The sequence below is a fragment of the Microtus pennsylvanicus genome, chromosome 12, assembly GCF_037038515.1.
Source record: "Microtus pennsylvanicus isolate mMicPen1 chromosome 12, mMicPen1.hap1, whole genome shotgun sequence".
In the NCBI taxonomy this organism is placed as follows: Eukaryota; Metazoa; Chordata; class Mammalia; order Rodentia; family Cricetidae; genus Microtus; species Microtus pennsylvanicus.
The window spans coordinates 60250211-60276879 of record NC_134590.1 but is presented as its reverse complement, the minus strand read 5'-3'; the positions used below and the strand labels follow the sequence as shown (position 1 = coordinate 60276879).

The window sequence follows — 26669 nt, the reverse complement described above, 5'->3', positions numbered from 1 at the left end:
AAGGAAGAGCCCAGACCTTACTTTTTTATTAATAAAATATGAGAGACCCCTGCCCCCACACGGCTGCTTTCTGCCACACAGCTGTTGGGTGAGGAGCTTTCTCTTCCCTCTGAGGCTCATCTGGGGCAGGGCAAGGATTTCAGTTCCATGGTCCTGGCCCAGCTGCGTTGGTTACTGCTGGAAGTAAATGAAGAAGGTCCGGATTTCCTTGGGGTACACAGTGATGACGGCGTCTCCTGGTGACTCGGGTAGGGAGGTGGGGTGGCCTGGGGAGGACAAGGAAGAGTCTGTCTGTTTGGCTCTTCCTCCTGGACTCCCCTTGCACCACAGCGGCTTTCTACAGTCTGCTATGGCTCCCTCGTGGCAATGGCCCTTGGCTCACCCCTCCTCCTAGGATTCCTGTTAAAGTGGGCTTTACCATTTAGCTTTTCCTGGGGCTACACTGAAGGGCAGTGTACTGCCCACCAGTCTGCTTTCCCTGTGGGGCTGCACTGAACATCTAGGGCCGAGTGGGACCATCTGAAAAATCTACCCTTACCTTACTGTTCTATTCAAGGTTCCAGCCTTGGCAGGGAGCCTCTTTATGGGCATGCTCCCTCCCTGCATGACTGACATACCCCCAACTCTCCTACACAGACACACCCACGCACACACATGCACAACACATGTACATGCACACACACACGCACTCACACACATATGCACATACACACATACACGCACACACATGTACATGCACACACGCACACACATATGCACACATACACGTGCACACACATGCACATATGCACACATGCACACACATATGCACATATACACACATGCACATACACACATACACACACACACATGCACACACCCTGCATGGAGCCTGGCAGGAGGGGACTGAGACAAAGCTATTGTTAACCTAATCCGATAAGTAGCAAAGGCTACAGATTTAGAGAGGGAAAGTAGCCACACAAGGCCACCCAGCACGTGGCAGGTCTGTGTAGTTCCCTAGCCTGGCAGGGGTCCCAAACCTCTTAGTTGGCCAGTCTTTGTCCTCCAGTGCCAGCGCCGCAGCATCTGCTTGTCCCAGGTCCCTGTGAGTGAGCGTTCTTCCACAGCTACTATGGACCCTAGTCCTTGAAGGGCTACCTGTAGGGTAGAATCAAAAGGAGGGGTGGAGACTGTTGATGTCCCAGATCCATGAAGCTCATTTAACCCAAACAGAGGGGTGGCCACCAACAGTGACTCAGTGCCTGTACAACTGCCTCATTTTCTCTGGAAGGGCAGGTTGCCAACCTGTTCAGAGTTTAAAGAAACTAAGGCTGGTGGTATGTGCCTCCCTAGAAGACCTGCCAGATGAACACATGGGGACAGACACCTAGGTGGGCAGGTGCCTGGAAGCCTGCAGAGACAGCAGGCACTGTGCCCACACCATTGCCCCCAAGCCTCTGTGCGCTCTTCAGAGCCAAGAACTGGTACCTCCCCAGCTTTGCAGGTAGGGAAACTGAGCCCCAGAAGTTTGGAGGAGCTTGACTGACGTGTGCATATGGACACAGACCTTCAATTCTCTGATGCTAAGTTTCCTTTGCCAGAAAGTTCGGGGAGAACTGTTTTCTGATGACACAAATGATTTCCATGTTATTTGAAAGGTTCTGCAATGGACTGAGGAAGTGGCTCGGGGTGGGGGGGCAAAATGCCTGTTTTATCTGTAACCCCAGTGATGGGGATGAGGGCAGAGAGATAAGAGGTTCCCTAGAGCTCAATGGTTAGTTCAGCCACCTAGTGAGCTCCAGGTCCAGTGGGAGACCCTGTCTAAAAAAAAAGGTAGAGCAGCCAGGCTGTGGTGGTGCATGCCTTTAATTCCGGCTCTTGGGAGGCAAAGAGACAGGTGGGTTTCTGTGAGTTCGAGGCCAGTCTGGTCTACAGAGTGAGTTTCAGGTAGAGAAACGAAAGGATGGTTCCCTGACATTGAGCTCTGCTCCCTAATGCATAGAGCCACACATGTAAGCCACATGTCCTACCCCTCAAAAGGTACAAAATTAAACATGGAAGAACCAGATGTGGCCTATTGGGAGTCCAGCCTCATCTGTGAACATGCCCAGTAGTCCTCTGGCGAAGCTGTAGCTCGGGATGGGACTTCAGACAGAGTTGCTTCCCCAGGAGTACAGCGCTCTTGGAGGCCTGACTGGTCTGGGATGGGGTAGCCATGGGCGGTTTACCTTGAGGTCCACTGTTGCAGGCTGAGACAGCGTTGGGTCCTCTCCTGCTTCATACAGGTGGTGCAGGCGAAGCAGCACACGCTGCAGGTTGACCTGGGGCTTCTTTTGGTGGCCTGTGGGGATGGACATGGCAGTGAGGACCCCATCAAGCAAGCTCAAAGCTACAGTCTTGATCCGGCACTTCACAGTCTAGACTCCATTCCACACCTCAGCCTCCCTGCAGGGACAGCAGCTGCCACTCGGACCAGCGGTCATTTGCCCATGGTCACCTGGCTCACGGGCAGCAGAGGCAGGATCCAAATGGGGCTGTGCCGACCCTGGACCTCTCACATATTCAGGGGCTGAAGCGAGCGCCCTCATTCCTATAGTGGCCATCTTTGGGCCTGTCCACAAGTCCTCCAGTTCCTCACTGCCCTCTCTGGGGTGTGACCACATGGCTTGTGCAAACAAAGTGAGCACAGAGATGTGTTGCTTCCTAGCGAGTGTTACCCCTGATGCCTGCTTCCCTTCTCATTGTCACCACCATCTAAGGAGCCAGACACTGGGGACCTGGCACCCTGAAGGGGCATTTTCTGAGTGAATCAATGAAACTCCTGATAGGCAGTCAGGCTGTCTCAGTTCTGCGGGTAAGTGGAAACTTAGGGGCTGCAGGAGGACTGTCTGGAAGAGGAGCATGATGGTTGATCTTGATTGACAGCTTGACTGGATTAAGAGACACCTAGGAGATTGGCATAGCACATTCTCCGTGTCCTCCGAGCAAGCGGATCAACCTAGGTGGGAAGACCTACCCTGAATGCCGCCATCTTCCCATAGAGGCCCATGTGGAATACAAAAGGAGAGGAAAACGTGGAGAATGCAGATCTCTCTCTCTCTCTCTCTCTGTCTCTGTCTCTCTCTCTGTCTCTGTCTCTCTCTCTCTCTCCCCCACATGCACTGGGCTGCTACTCTGCCACATGTTGCCTGCTGTGAGGGGCTGAAGTCTCCAGGGCTGTGTGCTAAATCAGCTCTGTCTGCCTGAGTTGATTTTCTCAGGTGTTCTGTCACGAGATGAAAAGGTTGACTAACACAGACACCAGCATGAAGCAGCCCTGAGGGCTGGGCAGCATGCTGACCACTGTCTGGGGGCTGCACGGCATCTATCTGCAGAGTGTTGTGACTGGTTCTGAGCTGGGGGCCAGGGGACCTGGCGGACTAGGGGAGGAGTCACCCTGGTGGGCTGCCTCACCTCCCCGAAGGTTCTTCAGTTGCTGGGCATGGTTCCCGCTGTAGTTCCAGCCGGGGATGCTGAGGATCTGCAAGTGCAGGTTGGGGGGTAATGCCACAGCCTGGGGGTTCTTGGGTCCTGCAAGGCAGACAGACAGTGAGGAGGGGCTTCAGAACCATTCCCTTAGACACTCAGCTTTCCACGTGGAGCCTCTGCCCCTTCCAGTCCTGTACCACCCGACCTTGTGCAACCCACAGCACAGTGATCCTGACAATCCGGTCTCAGGCCCCTGTTCTACCCTTGCCCAGCCCCCCAGGCATGTCCTGCCCCCAGGCTGCTCTCTCCACATCCAGCTGCTGAGTTTACACAGCTTAAGATGTGGAGGGACGTTAACTTACCATCTGGCCACTTCAGACTCCAGAGGAGACTAAGCCCCGGAGAGGGGCACATTTGCTCACGCCCACACACAAGCCTACTCAAGCCTGCTTTCTATTCTGAATCCAGAGGGTCCCTTGCCCCTGTCTTTGCCACCTATCGGTCTCCCTCTGACCGCTCCTTCCACGCTGACGCAGGTGCAGCTCCTTCTCATCATACCCAAGTCACAAGGACTGGCCTAGGCCCGGGTCACCTGACTCAAGTGGAACCAATAGGATCAGTCCGGTCTAGAAAGCCAAAGTCTCAGCTCCTTTTGCATGCTGTGAGGTTTGGATCTTCTGTTTCCCACGTGCTAAAAGCTTTGTGCCCAGACTGTGGGCTACTGGGGTGGTAGAATGTTCGAAGGTGAGGCTTCTGGGAGGAAGTTAGGTCACTGGGACTCCAGGCCCTTCCTCTCCCTCTTTGCTTTTTAGCTGTCAGAGATGAACAGGTTTGTGCCCTGTATTCCCCACCATGACGTACCGTGCCGCCAAAAAGCAATAGAGACAAGTAACCACAGAGTGAAGCCCATGAACCCGTGAGCTAAAAGAAAACCTCCTTGCTCTTAACTTGGTTATCTCAGGAATTCTTCGACAGAAACAGGCATCTGATTTACATGGTGGGAGACAGCTGTTCTCTGGGAGAAGCCAAGGAGTTGTCTAGCCCTGTCCTGGAGGGAGGAGGAAGGAAGGTGAAGAGAAAAGGGGGGAGGAGAAGGGAAAGGGGAGGAGGAGGAGGCAGACAGCTCAGGTGAGAAGAGGGATGGCCTGTGGGGTTCCAGGTCAGGAGCTCAAGTACAGCTTTGTAGTAAATTCTCCTGTGGCCCTCAGGCATTTTGAGAGAGAGAGAGAGAGAGAGAGAGAGAGAGAGAGAGAGAGAGAGAGAGAGAGAGAGAGATCTCAGACACACTGAATCTTCACCTGCATCAAAGATCCTAGCCACCAGGGGGAGCCCATACCTCACATGGCCATCTTCAGGGTGCAGTGTGAGGACAGAGTGGAAGGAAACCCTGCCAGGAACACCTGCTCTCTGGATACCCACAACAGGTCTGCCCTCTCCCTCAGCTCCTCCTCCCTCTAGTTCCTTCCCCCTCCCCTCCTTCCCTTTTCTTTCTCTCTTTTTATTTTTTTAATATTGAGATATTTATTTTTTCTTTATTTCCTTTCTTTCTTTCTTTTTTTTTTTTGAGACAGGGTTTCTTTGTGTAACCCTGGCTGTCCTGGAACTCACCCTATAGACCAGACAGGTCTTAAACTCAGAGATCCACCTGCCTCTGCCTCCCAAGTTCTGGGATTAATGGTGTGTGCCACCATCACGTGGCTTTCTCTCTCTTTTTAAGAGAAGGTCTTACAGTTTAGATCAAGATGGCCTTAAACACCAGGACTCTGTGACTGTTTCTGCATCTGACTCCTGGTGAGAGAGAGAGAGAGAGAGAGAGAGAGAGAGAGAGAGAGAGAGAGAGAGAGAGAGAGAGAGACTCATGCTCTCTCAAACATAAGGTTTCAGGCGCTTGGCAGCATGCTCCAAACAAATGTTCTCTGAAGAAGTGCTCCACAGCCATTCCAGTCAGCCCAAGAACTCCCGCAGGACAGACACTGCACCTTACACACTACACAGAGGAGACATTTCGTGCATGAGTGTCAGCCGCCTGCCTTCTTCCCGATGCCTGGGAAGGATTCTTCCTGAAAAACCAAGCATTCTAATGCAGACTTCTGAGAGCAGGTAGGAAGCACAGAGAGCCACCTGCTCTCCAGGCCGTCGAGTCTGCAGAAGCTGTGCTGCAGAGCCCTTTAAAAATGCAGCCCAGCAAAACTGGATGTCAGCATGTAGAAGAATGAAAATAGGCCCATATCTGTCACCGCGCCCAAAACTCAAGTCCAAATGGATCAAAGACCTCAACATAAAGCCAGCCACACTGAACCTTATAGAAGAGAAAGTGGGAGGTACACTTGAACGCATTGGCACAGGAGACCACTTCCTAAATATAACCCCAGCAGCACAGACACTGAGAGAAATAATTAATAAATGGGACCTCCTGATACTGAAAAGCTTCTGCAAAGCAAAGGACACAGTCAGTAAGACAAAACAACAGCCTACAGAATGGTAAAAGATCTTCACTAACCCCACATCAGACAAAGGTCTGATCTCTAAAATATACAAAGAACTCAAAAAATTGGTCATCAAAAGAACACATAATCCAATAAAAACAAAATGGAGTACAGACCTAAACAGAGAACTCTCAACAGAATCTAAAATGTTCAACATCCTTAGTCATCAGAGAAATGCAAATCAAAACAACTCAGATTCCATCTTACACCTGTGAGAATGGCCAAGATCAAAAACACTGATGACAACTTATGCTGAAGAGATTGTGGGGAAAAGGGAACACTTCTGCATTGCTGGTGGGAATGCAAGCTGGTACAGCCCCTTTGGATGTCAGTGTGGCGATTTCTCAGAAAATTGGGAAACAACCTTCCTCAAGACCCAGGAATACCACTTTTGGGTATATATCCAAAGGATGCTCATTCATACCACAAGGACATGTGCTCAACTATGTTCATAGCAGCTTTGTTTGTCATAGCCAGAGCCTGGAAAAAACCTAAATGCCCCTCGACCAAAGAATAGATAAGGAAAATGTGGTACATTTACACAATGGAGTACTACACAGCAGAAAAAAATAACTGACAGCCACTCTGATTCAGTCGGTCTTTAAATGGCATGCTTCTGACACTTAAAAACAGGGTGATGCTAAGAAAGAAAAAGACAGCAGCGAAGGAGCTGCAGAAGGACTGAGGGAGGAGAGAGAGTGGAACAGGTGTGAGTCTCAGCTCTGCACGGACTAGCAGAGTGAGCTTAAGGGAGCCACTGTCAACACTCAGACTCTGAGGGCCCTTCAGAAGCTGCCCAGCAACCTTAGAGGCCACCACCCCGGGTGGGCACATCCTAGGTAGCAGTGATGCTCACCGTGAATGGGGGCCTCTTCATCAGTTAGCTCTCTGAACAGCACGACAGGCCTGTGCTGCAGCGCCACCCCACTCCGCGGGCGCAGGGCAGTAGCGATGGGTTTAGACCCCAGCATAAGCCAGATCTCCGAGTGCACAACGGAGGTGTCATTTAGCGTTAGGTTGTAGTTCAGGTTCCAGGCCAGGTTGTTCCACAGCCGCCGATGGAGCATTACCTGCAGAAATCATCTGAGGTCCTTCCGTGCCCCTGGCCATGCTGTTGGGCCCATGGGAGGGCAACCAGGCCTCTCTTACCTCCACCTGACCGCTCTCTTGACTGGAGACACCATGTGCTCGCTCTGCCAACAGCACCAGCCTGCTCTTGTCATCTTCGATGAAGGCTGACTGTACCATGGGGTAGTAATTCTGCAGACACAAGTGCCACCCAGTGGCAGCTTCAGTACAGGGTCAGGCAGACACCAACTGTTCCCTAGACACAGTGACACAGCATCCAGTCTGCTGCTTCCCAGCCATGTAGCCTGACTGACGGGACTCTAGGCCCCTGCTCAACACACAGGGCATCAAGAATGACCCCAGACAAAGCCAAGAGGAAACAAGGGAACAGACAGGTCTCAGAACCGGCGTCGTCAAGGTGCAGAGCCCACAGGGTAGGATGCTGGCCAGGACCTTTGAAACAGCTTTCCCAAGAAGCCTCTATTGCTATGAATAGGTGCTTAACAGGGCCAGGAAAAACACACTGGGGTGCAGCACAAAGCTGCTGCGGGCATACCCGGGCGATAGGGTTGCTCTTGAAAGCCTTGTAGGGCCTCTGCTGCATCTGGTAGCCATTGTTGTCAGAGTAGAGGATCTTCTGGCTGTTTAGGTCACTGCTGGTCCTCAGGATGGCCTCACGGTTCAGCTCCAGGGGGCCCACGTGGTACTGCTGCTCTATCCGTTGGCAGAGCAGTTCCCCAGAGGGGCTCGGATGCACATGGGCCAGACGAGAGTGGATTGCATAGATGTAATCCTGGTCTGTTATATTCCTAGGAACAGGGCACAGAAGAGACTGCTGTGGGGCCTGGCTGAGGCTCCTTCCCTCATACAGGAATCCAGGTGCCAGGAGGCAGCTATATGCAGGTGGACACTGGCAATACTGGACACAGTAACCCAGAGGGAGCCTGTGGAGATTTGTGCAAGCCCTGGATCATTCGTGGAGTAACAAAAGCCCCTCTCCCATGCTTTGACTCAGGTAGCAACAAAATGACTGCTCAGGCATACCTGAGAACCACAGGCAGAAGAGAGCCATTCTCTCATCCAGTTGTCACTGATTAGCCACGGGCCAGAGTCATGGCCAAGTGCACGGACAGGCAGACATCAGCTGTCCCCTATGCAGTGACCCACCTACTCCTGAACCTTGCAGGGGCTGTGGGCCCACCCAGGGGAAGCACCTGTAGAAGTATTGCCTTATGTCCGTTGCCAGCTGGCCCACCACCATCTCCATCCCCACTGCTTCCCAGGCAGGCTTAGCGGTATCATTTGGCGCAAACAGGTAATTGTCTGAAATGGGGCCCTGCTTCACATTTCCGTTGGCGTGGTACTCCAGGAACTCTTGGGTCATGAGCACTGTGTGGTTGCTCTGTCTGCAGGGGTGAGGGGAGAACAGTTGGTGTTATCATCAACAAGATCATTCATCTGCAGCAGGGCTGTGGCCGGGGATCAGAGGTGAAGAAAACGCCCTGGAAGAGCCCGAGGAAGTTACCAGATGCTTCAGGGAAAATCTCTGGTCCCACACATAGCCAAGGACTGTCAGGTGAGGTCACAAGAGGGAGGTGACATGCAGGCTGCCATCAGGGAGCACTATTCCTAGACTGTTATTCAGTCTGCTATTGGTCCAGGAGCGCAAGAGTGGAGTTTTGTCATTGCCGACCCGAGCCATCCCTGTGGCACAGGCCAGAGATACTTCACGCCTTAAAGTCCCCATATCCTCAGAGGTGTGGGTGAATGGGTGAACGAACATGGGTGGGTAGAATCCTAGTTATAAGTATACACAGATGCATGGCATGGTTAGTGGCTGGCTGGCTCAGCAGACAGACGGACAAATGAGGGGCGGTGAGTGGGAATAAAGGGTTTAAAGGTCCTTTGTGTTTAAACAGCAAAACTATTTCGGGAACAGCAACTCAGTTTCTGTAGTTGAGAAGTGGACCCCATGAGCACCACTCATGGGGTCCCCTAGTCCCCCTTTGTCTATGGGTCAGGACTCTGGAATGAGATGGCTGCAGTGGCCCAGGTTCTCCTCTTAAGGAACACAAGAGCAGGAAGTGGTCTTGCTATCACCTTGTCCTTCCCTCAGGAAGGTGAGCACACTTCCCTCAGGAAGCTGGCCTCAACTTACCTTTCCTGAATACTATGTAACATGTTGGTTTCCTGGTCGAACAGCAAAGTATAGCAGTCGTTGGTCACAGGCACCAGGAACCTGCCTCCCTGGCTAGTCTGGTTCCTCAGCTTGAGACTATACTTGAGGGTGCTGGCCATGGGGGCGGCGTGTTCCCTGGTATCTGCCTGGTCCCCACGGGTGCGCCTGACTTTGTAGTGCCGGTAGCTGAGGCCTGGGATGGTGGCCAGGATAAGCAGGTCATAGGCCGAAGGGTCCTTTGTAGAGTTCTGAATCTGCAAGCCAGCAGCATGGAAAAGAAGTCTTCTCAGTCACCCCATAAGCCCCGCCTCACACTCCCAGAACGGGAGGTCACCATCCGCCCAGGCAGTGGTGTCCTTCCCATGACATCTTCACCAGCTTTGGTTTTGCTCTCTGAGACAACCCCCAGGCCTGACAACCCTTTGGGGCCCTTCCTTCCACTCACTTCTCCTCCGCACATCTTGCCCTTCCCCGTCCTGGCAGAGGGAAGGGTGGAAAGCAGACTATGTGACCCATACTGAATGTCTCAGGAGCGCAGCCTAGGTCCCACCCCAACATTGGCATCTCTGCTAAAGTTCCTTTTTCAGGGCTGGAGAGATAGCTCAGTAGTTAAGAGCACTGGCTGCTTTTCCAGAGGTCCTGAGTTCAATTCCCAGCCACCACATGGTGGCTCACAACCATCTGTAATGAGATTTGGTGCCCTCTTCTGGCCTGCAGGCATTCTTGCAGACAGAACAACATAAATATATATTATATGTATATTATAAGATAAACAAATAAATCTTCTTTTAAGTGCCTCTTTAAGATGCCCAGAGCCTTTGCACAGGCAGAATGCACAAGGTTACCAAGTGGCAGACAGCAAACTCCCTCCAGCAGAACTTCTCTCCCATACCTGTGCTGACACTGGGTGGCCCAACTCATCGGTGACGCTTACATTGGGGAAAGCGACAGTCAGGGTGACAATGGTGGTGATCTTCCAGGCCAGTGGGTTGTACACAGAAGCAAAGTATCCCACAGGCCCTTTGTCTACAGAAAGAACAGGTGTCACTTGAGAGCCCCTGATTCTTTCGGGAACTCCCGGATAAGAGGGTAAATGAGGTAGGCAAGACCTGGCCTTCCAGAGCCCCTGGGGGGTTAAGCATGACTCCAAGGCTCTGAGTGCCCCAGTCAGCACAGGAGGCTGTTGTGATGTGGGTCTGCCTCCCTTTCTGTCCCATCTCTTAGGCGGTGATTCTTGAACACACTGCTCAGTCTCCAAACTCCCTCCTGGGCCTTGCTGCCCCCTCTACCTATCCACTCTGGTTCTTTTCGACCTACTCCCTGCTCGGGGAAGCCTACCTATGTGCTCATGCCCACCTTAGCGCCCCACCTAGCGCTGATGCCACAACCCAGGTTCTTCTCTTTCTCCAACTGTCGCTCCTATCAGACTTGTGTCTCCTGTGCTAGCCCTGGGCAGAACCTACAGGCTGGATTGGGTCACATACACAGAGATGGAAGGGCAGGGCAAAGTGGGACATGGACCTGGGGCCTTGTCCCTGGCTGCTCATGATGTTGTATAACGGGTCACTCTACACATGTGACACTTGATGGACAAAGGGGCTGGGCCACGGTTGCCTGGGCTGGAGAGGGAAAGCAGGGACCAGGCAGGGCTGGGCCAGAGAATGTAGGTGGAACACAGTGTGGTGGGTTCGAACTGTGGCTCTTCCTCACCCTAGCTAGTGAGTCTGAGCTGAGCCATGGCCCCTCTGAATCTCAGTTTCTTCAGTTCAAAAGTGAGCCTCCCTCTCATAGACTATGCAAGGCATTAAATGCCCACGGGGAACATTCTAGACTCAGAAAGCTCTCAGAACTCATTAGTAGTTCTTGCTCAGTCCAGCTGAGCCAGCAGTTCATCCTGGATTCCAGGATGAGGAAAGAGGTCCAAAGCGCTGAACCAGCTGGCAGGATCACTCCATGGTACTGGGATTACAGGGCCTCAGGCTCATGTGAGGGTCTGGTATCCACCCCTGTCCCAGGGCCTCCCTATTGTACAGTTCTGGATATCCTGGAACTTGGTATGAAGACCAGGCTAAACCTTCGAACTTACAGAGAGCCACCTGCCTCTGCCTCCCTAATGCTGGGATTATAGGTATGTGCTACTACTCTTGGCCCCAGATTCTTTTCAAGACAAAGCCACTGTGTCCCTGCAGGGGCCTGGCTTACCTGTGTCAGACACTGGGGGCCTGTCCAGGGCAATGGAGGCCATAAGCTTGCGTACGCCCAGAATCCCCATTCTGAGATGTTCCACGTACATGTTGCTCACCTTGGGGGACTCAGTGCCTGTGATGGCATCGTGGTGCTGAACCTGTTGCCATCAGAGTCAAGAAAGAAGGCTGTCAAACTTGGTCCTGGGAGGTACCTGCTCTCCAGAATACCAGGGGAGCAGGCAAGCATCCCTCCCATCCTACAGACAGGAAACTGAGGCAAGAGGCTAAAGAACTGGCCCAGCTTTCCCTGCCTGAGTCTTCCTGGCAGAGCCCCAGCTTCCCCCGTCCATCGTTATTTTCCCACGTGTGCACTGTAGGGTGTGATGCTCCCACTGCATCAGGGAGAACGGGACCCTCCCCTTTTGCAGAGCAAGAGACTGCGATTCCCCAGCAGAAATCACACATTCCACTGATCCGACGCCCAGGAAGGCCGACCTGCTTCTTCCCAGCACATCTCCCAGAGATTTGCCTCCAGGTGTCAGTAAAATGGCCTGCCTGATTTGTGGGTCCAGAGATTCATACAGCTGTTTGGCATCTGTCACCCCACAGAGTCTGGGCATCTGCCACCTCAGTCTCTCTGTGTTACCATGTTTGGTTTAAATAAACTGTACAGCCAACGGTGGGGAAAAAATGGCCTGCCTGACTCTGGAGGGGGTGGCAAATGACAAGACTTCTTGTGTCTCCACTTCCCCATGAGTACAGGGGAGGGAGGCAGGTGGAGATGGCCGCCATGTCATTCCATCGCCACACCATCCTGTGGGGTGAGTGTACAGATAAGAACTGGGGCCCAGAGAGGGAAAGTCCTGAGCCTGAGGCCATAGGCTGGGCTGAGATTTGGATCCGTGCAGGATACCAATGCTATTCTACTCTCCATTCTTCGTAAAGTCAGCACTGAAGCTTAAGAAAGCTACTCCCTTTGTGCCTCGAGACCTTGGGTCCAGCTGTGGCCCAGCTGTACACTGTACCAGCCTTGAGACCAGAGGGGACTGCAGTTTTCTCTCCGTACAGTGGAGCCGCTAGTCATGGGGAGACACATACCACACCTGAGAGGACCCAGTCTCGCTGAGGCCTTCCAGGGACTTTACCTCAGACACAGCCCAGCGAAGCTGTTGGAGCTGCTGCAGGGCCCACGTAGGGTCCACGGTCCCATGGGGCTCTGGCCACATGTAGCGTGTGAACATGGACTCCCCAGCGTACAGCATGCTACTGGCTTGCCTTGCTAACCCCTTCAGGGTGCTGCGGGATGTGTAGAAGCCAGTCCAGGCCTGCTGTGGTTCTGGGAGGTAAGTACACGCAGTGAGGCTGAGCATCTAGCCCACGGTGCTGAGTGTGGACCTGGGAACAGCGAAGGGTGCTAGGGCTGCCTGGTCACCTAGGGAAGCATGCACCAAGATCTGTGCTCACCCAGAGAGACCAGGACCTAGGGTTTCTAGGCAGGATCTGAGGCTTGATGGGAACATCAGGCTAGGCTGGGCAGACTGGGGACAAGGTAGGCACTGCAACCAGAGCAGAGGCAGCCACCTTTTAGAAGGTAGGTCTCAGGCAGACTCTTGTGATTTTTGTTTTCTTGTCTCTTCCAGGTCTAGTTTCCTCTATTTCCTAGTCTTTCCCAGGACCAGGACCAGACTCCAGCTGAGTGGTCACAGGGCCCCAAGGAAAGGCCACAGGTGGGTAGTCAAATAGCACCAGCAAAGAGAGTGGGCAGAAGGCTAGGGATTCACAGCAACTCTCTTGCCCAAGCTGTAAGCCTGGCACCACTCACACACTGACTTCTGTATGTACCAGGCCACCTCGACTCAGCCAGGTACACATCACATACCCACTCCCACAACCCTAATGATGCCCACGTGAGACCTCTCCCACTTGGACTCTAACTATTCTCACAAAACACATACCATTCCGCTTTTGTTGTGGCTGTGCCCACATTCCTGCCCCCATCCCCTCCATGTCTGCAAACTGTGTAGTATAAGGGGCCCAAGAGTTATAGCAGCAAAGTCAAGGGGGCAGGGCAACCCAGGCTGTGTGTGCAGAGTCTTGGGAAGGGAGGGAATAGGGAAAAGGGAAGGAACCTTCACAGGAGTCTCCTCTCCTATTCCTTTACTTGTGTGTGACTGTGCTCTGGTCCCTGAGTGGTCCTGCTCAAGTGTGCCAATCAGCACCCTACTCATGTTGCCTGGGCTTCTCCATCTGGGCAAAGGCATAGCAGGGCCATAGGGCCCCTCACAGGTGGTGACTTATGCAGCAAAGAGATTTGAGTTTTGTTTTTAGCATTAGGGATGGCACTTACACCTTCTATATGCTAGACAAGTGCTCTACCACTGAGTTGTACCCCAGCCCCACAACAAAGACACACACAAAAAAATTACCCTGCCATTGTTCTGAGGCAGGGCCCTGGCCATGGAGTGGGCAAGGTACTCTCTACATGCCCTGGCTCTGCTGAAGCTAGACAGAGGAGATGGGCCTGTTTGCGGTAGCTGCCAGCAGGAGGGGCACACTGGCTTGGTGGTATTGAAGCTGGGTGCCTTCACTGTATCATGGAGCATGGAAAGCAGGGGTGAAATCATGGCCACTGCTCTTGATGGTCACATGGACCCAACGGCATTATCAGTGTCCTTCCTGTGAGGCTAGATGGGTCCCAGACTTCATCCAACCTGGGACCAGAGGCTGAGTGCTGAAGCCTGCTCAGGCCAGGCCTGAGGACACAGGTAGGAAACAGATGACATCCCTCGCAATGACAATGCAGAATAGAGCAAGAAGAAAGTGTCGTTGCTGAGACCCAGGGGAGGCACTGGACTACCTGTCATCAGTGCGAGCAGGGTCTGCCCAGGGGAGGAGCATATAGAAGAGTGGGCAGAAGGGCACTCCCAGGAGGGGGCCCTGCGACTGGACAGGTGTTGAGGTGGGAGGAACAGGTGGGAATCAGCCTGGCACCCCTCTGCCCCCAAGCCCACGCTGAGCTAGAAAGAAGAGCTCTATTCTGGATACCAAGTTGCCCCTCCGACTCCTGAGGCTCATACCTGAAGAATAGGGAAGGAAGTCACGGTGGTCATGGGTGGCCCAGGTCATGTTGAAGGCATGCAGGGCTTGGAAGTAATCTCTCAGTGTGGCGTACCGCACTGAGACGCCGTACTGGGCTGTGCGATTATTGACGTACTCCAGCAGGGGGTCCATGTTGTCAAACTGCACCGAGGCATTGAAAAACTGCTTGTCACATCCCTGCAGCACACAGAGCAGTGGCCTGAATCTCTAAGAGCCTTCGGAGGCCTTGCCCAGACAAGAAGCCTTATCACTGCCGTTCCCGCAGCCCACCCACCCTCCTTGGCCAACAAGGACACCAGAAACACTCCTGGAGCGGTCAGGCCTTCCCTAAGTAACCATCTCTAGGACTAATTGTGATAATGTGATCACTATTGCGTAGACCTGACTCACGCATCCTGACCACAAGCAGCAATGGATTAGGAAGGCAGGCTGTGGGTCACCAGGTCCATAGAGAATGCCATTCCTTTCTATTTGCTCTGCTAAGTAGCTGTGTGGCTTCAGGACAATTCTTTAATCTCTCTGGGCCTCAGATCCTCACCCTGTTGCAAAATGAATTTAAGAAATGCCTTCCTCTTGGGTCTATAGGTGCCAGTTAGATGGATGAGACAAATACCCCACAGAGCAATTGGTGCCTTAATAAAGGTTAGTGATGATGACGGGTATTCCTGGGCCTCATGGCAGGTAGCACTGTAAACCTGTAGCACAGAGGAGCAACCTGAAGCAGGTAGAGCAGAGCAGGTCAGTCTGGCTTTTGGTCCCAAACAATATGAGTGGTGGGAATAGAGGCCACTATGGCTGGGAGGTTACCTATCAGCCTGGAGGGGCAGCAGGGCAGGGTGGAATGGTGGGTGTGGCCAAGGGGTCTGCAGGGCAGGAGGGAGCATTGAGAACCAGGTGGAGGTAGGCTAGATTAGAGTCTGCCTCCCTGCAGGCTGCTCCTGCCATAGGGCCACACCCAGGCTGCAATGAAGGACACCCAAGTGGAGCATGCCATACCCAGGGCCAGAGGACATGGGGAGTCCGGAACCACGCGGCCCTCTGTTTAACATTGGCCACCAGGGCTTCAGCGTAGAGGTGGATGTTGGTTGGGGTGACAGGCTCACTCATGTTGGGATACACGCCATCTGGGGGTGGCTCCGGGAAGACGGCTACACCATTCCAGTAAAATCCAGACCTGAGGGAGGATAGAGGCCCAGCAGGAGAGACTGAAGCAGAGGCTTCAGCTGAGTGTGGTTTGCCAGCAGGATCAGACGCGCAAATATTGCTTCAGGGCCACAGGGAGCCAGCTGCCTTGTCTTCCCCCCCACGAATGGGGAGTGAATGAACTGCCTTGTCTTCCCCACCACGAATGGAGATTGAATGAACTGCCTTGTCTTCCCCACCACGAATGGGGATTGAATGAACTGCCTTGTCTTCCCCACCACGAATGGGGATTGAATGAACTGCCTTGTCTTCCCCACCACAATAATCCAATGGGGATTGGACGACGGTCACCTGTGCCCTATCTCCTGTAGGCCATCACCTTGCTTGCCTGAGGCCAGGGTAAAGATTCATCTTGGGTACAAAACTGCCCCAGATATCAGGAGTTAAGATAAAAAAATTGTATTGCAATTAAATAAAAATTAAAGCTGAGGTGATGGCTCATATCTGTGACCCTGGCGCTCACCAGGTCAGAAGAGAAAGGCTTACACAAGCTCAAGGCTAGCCTGGGCTACAGAGGGAAACTGCATCAGGAAAACAAAAACCTGGGGCTTTTCAGTAGTACAAAACATGGCTTCGTAGTCCCGAGACAGCTCCTGCAGAGGACCTAAGTTCGGTTCCCAGCACCTACATGGAGACTCACAAACACCTGTGACTCCAATTTCGGGGATTCAGTGTCCTCTTTTGGCCTTTGCAGGTACTAGTGCATACACATAGATGCAGGGAAAACATCCCAGACACATAAGATGAAAATAATGAATCTGAAACACACAAAACACACACACACACCAAACCAGAATCACCCAAGCAATCAAACAATTAAAAAAAAAATCCGGGCTGGAGAGATGGCTCAGTGGTTAAGAGCATTGCCTGCTCTCCCAAAGGTCCTGAGTTCAATTCCCGGCAACCACATGGTGGCTCACAAAAATCTGTAATGAGGTCTGGTGCCCTCTTCTGGCCTGCAGACATACACACAGACAGAATATTGTATGCATAATAAATAAATAAAATATTAAAAAAAATCCTCTCTCAAGACCAACCCCGAAATCTGGCGAGAGCAAACATCAGAGGTTTCTATAGCAACAGGGTTATCTCTAACAGGTTCTCCTGGTCTCCAGGCTCTGGAGTTCAGGAAGTGCCACCTCTGTTCATGTCGTGCAGCACTAGGTGGCAGTCATGAGATCCCGGGCCACCAGCCAAAGGGCCAGGCCACCTTTGTCAAGCCCTGTCTCTCCTTGGTAAGCAATGAGGCAATGGGAGGAGTAACAGAAACAATTTATGGCAATAAAAACTAGGCACCGTGCCTGGCAGAGCAGCCTGGTGAGTGGCAAGTTCCCGTCTCCTCTCTGCTTACTTTCCACTCCCAGGCGGCGAGCAGCTCACATGAGGATCTGCAGGTGCACGGGACAGAACTAGGGTCTGAACCTGGACCTGTCAGACTTCAGAGCCCAGGCTGTCTGTTGTCAGGGCAGGGAATCTCCTCAGCACAGGGCGCCTGACAGTTGATTCCGTGAGACAGCGTGGTATTTCTGTGCTGTGGTCCTGCCCCTTTCCGTTCCCAACACCTGTACATGGTGACCCAAGAGGGGCAAGGACCTTGGGCTAACAACTGACTTTCTAGCTGACCGCACAAAGCCAGGCCAGCCACAATGTCCCCACATCTGAGAAATCCCTCATCACCCCTGGCCCAGTGCCTTTCCCTGGAACTCAGCTCATTCTTCGGGCCAGACAGACAGAGGCAGGGAGCCGGCTGGTCACTGTGGCAAGGGACAATCACAAGGAAGCAGGAAGGAGAGCTGGAGGGTGAAGAGGTGCTGCAGCACTGTGAAGGGAACTGTGAAAAGGAGGCCCGGTGCTGGGGTTCCTGGATATCGGCTGGCTCAACTTTCTCACCTTGCAGATGAGGACGGCTGAGGCCTGGAGCAGTCAGGGTCCCACTAAGATCAAGTGCAATGCCCCTGGAGTGTTATACCAAAACCTCATCCTTGGGGCAGGAGAGGGGGCTCAGCAGCCGAGAGCTGCTCTGTCAGAGAACCCAGGTTTGGCTTTCAGCACCCACACTGGGAAGCTCACAACTGCCGGTAACTCCAGTTCTGGGGTAGGCGGTGGGGAGTGAGATCCAACACCTTCTTCTGGCCTCTGCACACACATGCTGCGCATAAACTCATGCATAAAAATAAATATTTTTTTAAAAAAACCTTCATCCTGTATATGTGTGTGTGCAAATGTGCACACACCTGTGTGTGCATGCATGTGGAAGCCAGGGGACAATGTTAGGTATAGCACTTTGGGAGCCATCTCTTCTTACTGAGATGTCAACCCCCTTGGCTTTTGCAGTAGTAAAGTGGGGTCCTGTCAGCACCCTCATGCTTGTGAGGCTTGGACTTGGGAAACCTCGTGAGGGGACACTGCTAAAAAGCTGCTTCTGATCCACAGAGTTCAGGGTCTGCACAGTTGTTCCCAGGAGCAGACATCACAGACAGGCAGGGCAGCTGCAGACAGGGGTACCTACCTGTTAGAGAAGGAGATGTGTGAGGGGGTACAGTAGCTATAGTGGTCCATGGTGTGAGTGAAGATCTCCTGCTGCTCCAACAAGGATGGGGACCCACGCCACACGAACTGCAGACCCTGCGAGCCAGGGAGAACCGCAGAGGGGCAAGGGTCACGCTTACTGGTGCCCTGGTTCTCTTCCCTCCACCCCCTTGCACCTCCATGACATGCTTACACCTTCAGTCTGTCTCAGAGGCCCAGGGACAAGGCTCCCTTCTGTCACCTCCTCTGTAAGGTTCTCTCAGGCAGGCACTACCAGGGCTACCTGTAGCTGTGAGATCAGCCTTCTGGAGCTGTACATGTCCCCCCATTACCTGCTCCTTAGTGCCAGCTCCACCAGGCCAGGCCTCAGAGGAGCTCATTCTGTTCTGCTTGAATACCCACAGCCACGGAGAGGTCACTACTGTGCAGTCCAGTCCAGATGGCATAAGATAGGCTTGGGGTTCCGCTCAGCACTGCTTGGGGACCCTGGACAAGCTCTCAGGCCCATCTATGACCTGGTTTCCGAGTAAAAAACAGGGGGAAGCTACACTGAAGACTCTAGAGCCACCCACAACGTCTGTGAAGTCAGGTTCAGTGCCTGTGCTTTATGGGTGACAACCGAGTGTTCCTGCATCCCACAGCTACCGTGTGTAACTTTAGTGGCCAGCTCTCCCACTGCTCCCTGGGTAATCCTGCATGGGACACTTTTCCCTCCTTTTCTCTCTGGAGCCTTGCTCTCCCCGCTGTAAGGTAGGGTAACTCTGCCCATGCCCTGCACAAATACGCTTTCTCTGTTAGCACAATGGAGTGGCTGGGTCAGCATGAGGCCATCAGAAGGCTCCTAACTGGGGCTGGAGAGATGACTCTATGGTTACAAGCAGATGCTGCTCTTTCAGGGACTGGAATTCGATTCCCAGCAGCTATGTCAGGCAGTAACAACTGCCTCTAACTCCAGTTCCTGTAACTCCTCTGACCTTTCTACACATAATCCCCACACAGGTACACTCACGTGTAATTAAAAATAAAATAGATCTTAAAAGGAAGAAGGATCTTAACACAGAAAGACTGGTGTCCGGATGGAAAGGGGTGGGCGGAACCCAGTAGCCGAGCATTTGCTGAGCATTGCAAGGTGGTCCCAGCTGTGATCTTCTAGCGCCAGTAGAACAGACCAGACCAGGGGAAAGAATAGGGAGGGGAAAGGGAAGAGAGGTGAGGAGGGGAAGGCAGTGGGGAAGAGGGGAAAGAGGGGGAAGGAGAGGAGATAAAGGGAGAAGAAAGGCTGTTTAAAGAAAAGTATGGGGTGGGGGCATAGACAGAGCACACCACAGCGGGGATGTGAGGAGAAAATGGCCACCTGCATGCCAAGGAGAGAAGCTAGGGCAGACCCCAAGCCCAGCCATTAGGACAGCAGCCTGCCCTTCCCCATGACTCCACATGCACATTGACCCAGCACCTACAGCCTCTAGAGGTTTGAGGGTACAGGGTTGCTGCTCAAGACTCAGGTGCAACTGACACCCCACCTCCCAAGCAGGTCCAGGGTTGATGGGGGTGCTGGTTGAATGCAGCTGACACCAGGCCCGGCCCTTCCTAGCCCCGAGTCAACCCACTGTAACTGCTTGTGTGTGATGTCCCCAGCTGAGCTCTCTGCCTGTCCCTCTAGGCCTTCATCCATATTTCCAGAAAGCAGCTTAGCTCCAACCACCATGGATAGCCCTAGGAAGGAGCTAGCCCAGGCCCAGCTAAAGGGCGGAAAGGCCCGGAGGCCTTTGCCCAGTGAAGAGCAGGAAGGCGGGAAGAGGGACAGCAGGGAAGGCGTGGGATGTACCTGGGCTTCCTGCATGGCATCCTTGAGGTTGTAATCAATCCGGGAGATGAGATGGGCGTTGAAGCCTGCCAGGGCAAACAGGGTTGGGGTTGTCGCCGATGCACCGAAGGGGTCCACATGCCAGGAGAACTGTGGCCGGATCCCAAATGTCTCATAAAGAAAGCCATGTCCTTCTGCAAAGACAGTGACCACAGAGCTGGGCTGGCCAGGGTGGCCTTTCCCACCACAGTCACCCTGGCTCTCTGGGTACCATGTCAGTTCGGAGGCTGAGCAGGTCAGGAGGGCAGCAGAGCAGGGCTTTGATCTTAACTCTTAATGGAACACACTGAATTCAATTCACCAACAGTCTCCAGATGGACAGTTCCTGGGCTTCAGCACATTCGTACATGCCACCATTCAGTTCCAGAACCTTCAATCTTGCAAAACTGAAACATAACTTCCCAGCCCCCAGCAACAGTATCCTAGATGTCTCTATCGATCTGGTGGCATTAGGGACCTCCTGTAAGAGAAACCTTATATGTCTGACTCTGACTCATTTCCCTCAGGACTAGGTAAATGAACTTCCTGTCTCCAATGATGTAGCCAGGCCTGACACCCTGAGGGCAACTCCAAGGGACCTGGAGCTCCCCATCCAGAAAGTGGGCATACTAAATGCTTGCTGTTGGATGTTGCTAAGTTTGGGGGTAGTTTTGTCACAGAGCAAAGCACTCTGGGCCAGACTCATCCAGCCATTTGTCTACTCAGACATCATCCAGAAGCCACTACAATGGAACAGTCACTAGGTTCAGAGTTATAGGAGAAGAAACTCAATGTGTTGAATGAACCACTGACTATCTCTCCCAAACCTTGTCCCAAGTGCTACCCAATGGGTTTGTAGTCTGCAAGGCAAGAGTGTTATACAAGGACTCAGTGACCCCCTAGGCCTGGGACTCTGACTGACACCCAGGTAGTGCCAGGAGTTGGAAGTGGAGTAGTAAGCCATAAGCAAGGTCAAGGCACAGAGAACAAGGATGATCAGGAAGGGCAAAAGGGATGGAGGATGCTTGTGGTCTGGTGGGTCAGCTGTGAAGAGCAGGTAAGGGTCAGGCAAATGGCATGGACTAGCACTGTTCTCCCAGCAGGACAGGCTGGCATGTGCAGGAAACAGGGCAGATGGAGCACGGGGCTGTATGGTCAATGGCAGCATGCTGGGGCCAGGTAAACTCCCTAGGCTGCTCCCATACTGGCAGAGCCCTCACTGCTCAGGGCACAGTGCCAGTCTGTGGTGAAGGGCGCTGTGAGTCTGAGTCAGAGGCGTGCTAACTGCCTTCTACAAGACATTTCATCTTCTAGTTGACAGGACTACAGAGCCAGCTCAACCAACGATGGCTAAGTCATGAGGCCGTGACTTTTCCACGGCCCAGGGAATACACATGTGCAACCCAAAACTCAGCTCTGTGCAAACAACAAGAAGAGGAAGCACACTCAGTCAGGAGCCACCAAGGAATCGTCCCGTGCCTCCCTTCAATCCCATCAATGTTGCCCTGGATTGCCTGGTGCAGCTTGTTCAAATCAACCCTACGGCTCTAATGTGCTAAAGTTTATCTTCCAGCAGCATGGATTATGAAGACAGTCGATAATACATGGGTTAATAAGCTTGGTGGGCCTCAAGTGAAGATCTCCTCCCTTATTTCAAAAGGGAGACAAGAAATGTGCTAAGACCTTTACAGTACATTGTGGTATCCCTCTGTGCTTTCCCAGGGCGGCTGGACCCATGCCAGAGTGCAGAGATCACGGAACTTGCAGTTGTCTCAGGGCCCCGTGTCTAGTACTGGCTATCGGCCCTTGCAGAGTCATTTCATTCACTGGGTCTCAGTTTTTACAACTCTATTTTTAAGGTTTATTTTACAAAAAAAAATATGTGTATCTAGGTGGATAAGTGTACGTGAGTGCAGGTGTCCACAGAGACTAGAAGAGGCACTGGGTGCCCTGGAGCTGGAGTTACAGACAGTGTGAGCTTCCTGGTGTGGAGTCTAGGAACTGAACCCAGATCCTCTATAAGAATAGCAACTGTTCTTAACCACTGAGCATGTCAGTGGTTAAGTCCTGGAGCCTCAGTTTTCACATGTGCAGAATGAGACTAAGAGTCCCAGAGCATCTCAGTCTCCGTGAGGACTGTGTGAGCCAAGTACATCACCGCAACTGGAGGTGACAGCAGGGAGAAGGGACACAACGGTGTGGTTATAACTAGGGGTAGTGATGGCCTGCCAGTGGGAACGGTGGCGAGATGGTGGTGATGGTGATGGTGGTGGTGGTGGTGGTGATGGTGATGGTGGTGGTGGTGATGGTGATGGTGGTGGTGGTGGTGGTGGTGGTGGTAGTGATGGTGGTGGTGCTGGTGATAGTGGTGCTGGTGGTAGTGATGGTGGTGGTGATGGTGGTGGTGGTGATAGTGGTGATGGTGATAAGGGTGGTGGTGGTGGTGGTGGTGATGGTGATGGTGGTGATAGTGGTGATGGTGATAGTGGTGCTGGTGGTAGTGATGGTGGTGGTGGTGCTGGTGATAGTGATGGTGGTGGTGGTAGTGATGGTGGTGGTGGTAGTGATGGTGGTGGTGGTGCTGGTGGTGGTGGTGATGGTGGTGGTAGTGATGGTGGTGGTAGTGATAAAGGTGATGGCGGTAGTGGTGGAGACAGTAGTGGTAGGGACGGTGCTGATGATAATGTTGGAGGAAGGACGGTAGTGATGATGGCAGTCATATCGGTGATGGTTCCCTGGGCATTCATTAGGGAACTATATATTCTGATTAAAGTACTTCATCTGAATTATCCCAACTGAATTCTCTCAAGAGGCAGGTATTAACATCATAACAAACTAATCTCTCAAGGAAGAAACTTGGGTTTGGTGATATATCCCTTTCCTGAAGCCAAGGTCCATGGGGCCATGATGGTCCTAGGTCACCTGACTCTGGACTCCCTGCTCAGGTCTACCCTCACTGTTTCCCTTTGCCCAAGCACTCTGTTCAGAGAAGCAGGCAGAACTCAGGGCATGGAGGCCAGACAAACACTTCTACCTACTCCAGGCCTCTGCGTGACCCGGAGAGTGTCAGTTACGGCTTGAGTAGGAAATGTCCTCTACAGCAGTGGTTTTCAGCCTTTCTAATGCTTTACTAGAGTTCCTCATGCTGTGGGGACCCCCAACCATAAGATTATTTCATTGCTACTTCATTATTGTAACTTTGTTACTGTTATGAATCATAATACATGCATCTGATGTGCGACCCACAGGCTGAGAACCACTGCCCTTTAGACTCATCTCCCAGGGGCTTGAGCCCCATGTAGAAGGATTGGAGATTTCAGGATGCAGGGTCTGACTGGAGAATGTAGGTCACAGGGCAGGTCCCCTTTGTCTCTGGTTCCTTCCTGTCCACCATGAAATCAACAGTGTCCTCATCAACACGGTCCTGTTGTCCACAGGCCCACAGTCAACAGAGTCAGGGACTGTAGGCTGAACTCAAAAACTGTAGGCCAAGCAAATGGCTTAACTGGTTTTCTCAGCTACTTATCAGCAATGATAAAAGAAGACAGTACAGCAGCCAAACCTGTAAGCTGTAGGATCTGGTCGTCCAAGTGGGTCACAGCCTCGTCATGCATGACCTGGCCTCCGAGCACAAACTCCAGGCGTCCTTCATCCAGGAGCTGGCGGACCTGGGCACAGGCAGGCAGAAGACAGTCAGGTCATGGGTACCAAGCATTTCTCAGGGGCTTTCATGAAACGCCCACCCTGGCTCACTCCACAAAATCAGAACACTGTCCCTGTCCTCAACACCCAGAAGTACATATCTGAGACCCAGATCCATTGTCTGTAACCATAAATGTGTTTTTAATTTTCAGTAACTTGAGACTTTAAAAAAACCTGCAAGAGCAGAGCAAAATGCTTCCTCATACTCCTCCCCAGAGCCCCTCGGTGGCAACAGCTTTGGACCCTTCTACCGAAATACTTCTGTGTCTATACCCTTTCTCTATTTGTCTGAAGCACTTACGGTGAGTCAGCTGCAGCCTGGTTTACTCTGAGCACTTTCGTGTGTGCCTCAGAGGAATGGGGGTGATGCTAACCCTAGTGTTATCATGCCAATCAGGAAACAGAATGCTCAGACTGTATTGTGCAATGTCCACACTGCACGTGAATCTCCAAGTGTCCCACCAGTTTCCTCTCCTGGAACACCCATTCAACCAGGGGCCATCTGTCACTGTAAGCGGTCGTTTTTCATTCTGATTCTTTCGTTCAGGGAAAGGCTCCTCAGCCTGTCTTCTTTGGGGTCTGACAACTTAGAGGGAGACGGGCCTGTTGTCCTGGTTTCAGTGTGGTCTTGCTGATGAAGGTATGTCAAATAAATGAATGCAGGGATAAATAGAGAAAAATCATGGGCATGAGGGTGGGCGGTGGGCTGCCAGGCTATTTTTATGATGTTTTTGGCTTGTGTACTGAGGTGACTTACCCAAACCACCCAGTACATATGGGGAGCTGTCCAGCTACTGGGGATTCTGCACTGGACACAGCAGACAAAATCCTGGCCTCCAGGGAACCACACTAGTAGATTCCTACAGAGGGTTTTACCCAAAAGCCACGCCCCTCACAGAGGATTGAAGACAGACCCTATCGGAAGAGGAAGGCTCTAAAGTCCAAGACCCCTGTTTCAACACCACACCTGTTTATTCATAATCTGTAAATCCTTGAGGCTGGTACCAGACCACCTCCACAAGTCTATATGACAATCCCCATACCTGGTATAGCAAGGACCCTCAAACATGAGATTATGTTCCATGCATGACTTGACAGACTTGATGAGACCCCCAGTCCAGCCCCAGTAAGATTTAGAAGACTTCCGTTAAGCCTGCTTGGTCTTCTAAGCTCACAAGCAGTGGTTGTTCAGAAAGGGGAATGCAGGCAGGCAGTGGTGGCGCACGCCTTTAATCCCAGCACTTGGGAGGCAGAAGCAGGCAGATATCTGCGAGTTCAAGGTCAGTCTGGGCTACAGAGAGAGTTCTAGGACAGTCAGTGCTGTCTCAAAGAAAAGAAAAGAACAGAGGTAAGAACGGAAAGCAAAAGAAAGGTGAATGCTGGGAAGAAAACGAAGAGTTCCTAAGTATTATTCCAGGTGTTTCCTCAGACTCATTCTAGGCATGAGCTGTCTGGTGTGTGTGTGTGGTGGTGGGGCAGCTATCTCATTTTATAGAAGAAGAAGCCATGGCTTACAGATGCCAGTGGCAGGACCAGGCACAAACCTGCCCAGGATTTTCGGTATTGTGTGACACTAACTGTCCCTGAGCCACAAGGATCCCAAACACAGCCAGGAGGGGCAGGAGAGAGTCAGTGTGTGCAAATAGGGGAGGGGCAAGGTTCACCTGGGAGTTGACTCAACACCAACCCCCATGACTCTTGGGAAGGAGTGCTGGCTTGTGGGAAATTTTTCTCCTCCCCGAGAACAGACAGAAAAAGAAAATATCACATTACCCTCTCTCTGGGCAGTGGCCCTGACCACAAGCCACCCCCCACCACCCCCACCCCCCTTTTTCACAGCTGGCATGTCCGGAACTCCCTATCTAGTTTCCTGCTGGGACTTTCACATGACACCTGGGATACCTGGGAACCCATAGCTTGCCCTCCCTGTCATTCATTACCTTACCTGGTGTTTCTGCTTCTCAGAGGCCACACCATCCCACCACAGCCGGAAGAACTCTTGCTCCACAGCGATGAAGCGCCGGTGCTGCCTGCGGATCAATTCTTCCACCACAGTAGTGTAGACATTGGCTGCATAGGCCCGCATGCTTTCCTGAGGAGGCCATCACAACAGCTCCAGAGAGGCTGAGGTGGTGGTGAGCTCAAAGGACCAAAGAGAAGATCCAGAGACCAAGTGTCCTGGTACCTAACAACCCCCAGTACATCCAGGCTAGGAGTAACCACTCTCTTTTTACAGATGGGGAAACTGAGGCAAAAGACGGAAAACGCCGCCCTGTCCAAGGTTCTGAACAGAAAGAACCACGAGGTTACAGAACCAGCGCCAAACTTATCTGGCTGGGTGGTGGTGTGTAGAGGAAGCTGAACTAGCTAGCCCCTGTGTCAGCACCACAGAGGGCCAGCCCACTTCCCAGTAGTCAGCTGACACTCACCTGCTTGGAAGTCAGCCCTACCTTATGCTACCCCAGGTCTACTCCCGAGATTGGTTACCTGTCAACCCACACTTTGGGGACACACTCCCCTGCCCTGACTTTTGCAGGGACCATCCAATAAGACGTGATACCAGGACTCCAAGGCAGGAAGTGGCCAGCCAGACCGAGGCTGCGGCTCAGAAAGCAGGGACCCAGGGTGGAGGCTGAAGCCCAGGCCGCCCCGCTTCCCGGTTGAGCCGTGCGTCCCCTGCAGGAGGCAGCGACTGTGCAAGGGGCTCAGGAGCGCCCGCCTCTTACCTGGACCGTGTAGACCCAGCCCACGTCCATGTGACTGTGGGGCACCACGAAGGCCTGGATGGGGCCGGCCGAGTGGGCCGCTAGCGGCCGCAGCAGCAGCAGCTGGCAGAGCAGCGGCAGCCAGCGCAGCGGCCCCATGGCTGGGCAGGCGGGACGCTGCCCGGGCGGCTGTCCCGCGCGGAACGGCCCACTTCCGGGTCC

At 52.8% G+C, this 26669-nt stretch overlaps 1 protein-coding gene across 4 annotated transcripts; it reads right to left on the bottom strand.

Moving 5' to 3' along the window:
• On the bottom strand, nucleotides 1-26669 carry Man2b2 (mannosidase alpha class 2B member 2). Of its 4 annotated transcripts, XM_075943745.1 has the most exons (19): nucleotides 26469-26667; nucleotides 25688-25834; nucleotides 23603-23708; nucleotides 20023-20195; nucleotides 18178-18293; nucleotides 15462-15639; nucleotides 14444-14642; nucleotides 12512-12702; nucleotides 11383-11524; nucleotides 10073-10206; nucleotides 9160-9434; nucleotides 8216-8407; nucleotides 7558-7810; nucleotides 7083-7193; nucleotides 6790-7003; nucleotides 3433-3549; nucleotides 2208-2320; nucleotides 1020-1137; nucleotides 1-266 (listed from the first exon to the last, which is right to left on the bottom strand). In XM_075943745.1, exons 1-19 carry the CDS (start codon nucleotides 26604-26606, stop codon nucleotides 172-174), a joined length of 3012 nt encoding a protein of 1003 aa, XP_075799860.1. In that variant the 5' UTR covers nucleotides 26607-26667; the 3' UTR covers nucleotides 1-171. The 4 variants fall into 4 exon arrangements, with proteins under 4 accessions (XP_075799860.1, XP_075799862.1, XP_075799863.1 ...); XM_075943747.1 differs by lacking the exons at nucleotides 20023-20195; nucleotides 23603-23708; nucleotides 25688-25834; nucleotides 26469-26667 and adding an exon at nucleotides 18391-18525; XM_075943746.1 differs by lacking the exons at nucleotides 1-266; nucleotides 1020-1137; nucleotides 2208-2320; nucleotides 3433-3549 and adding an exon at nucleotides 5395-5507 and having other exon boundaries at nucleotides 26469-26669.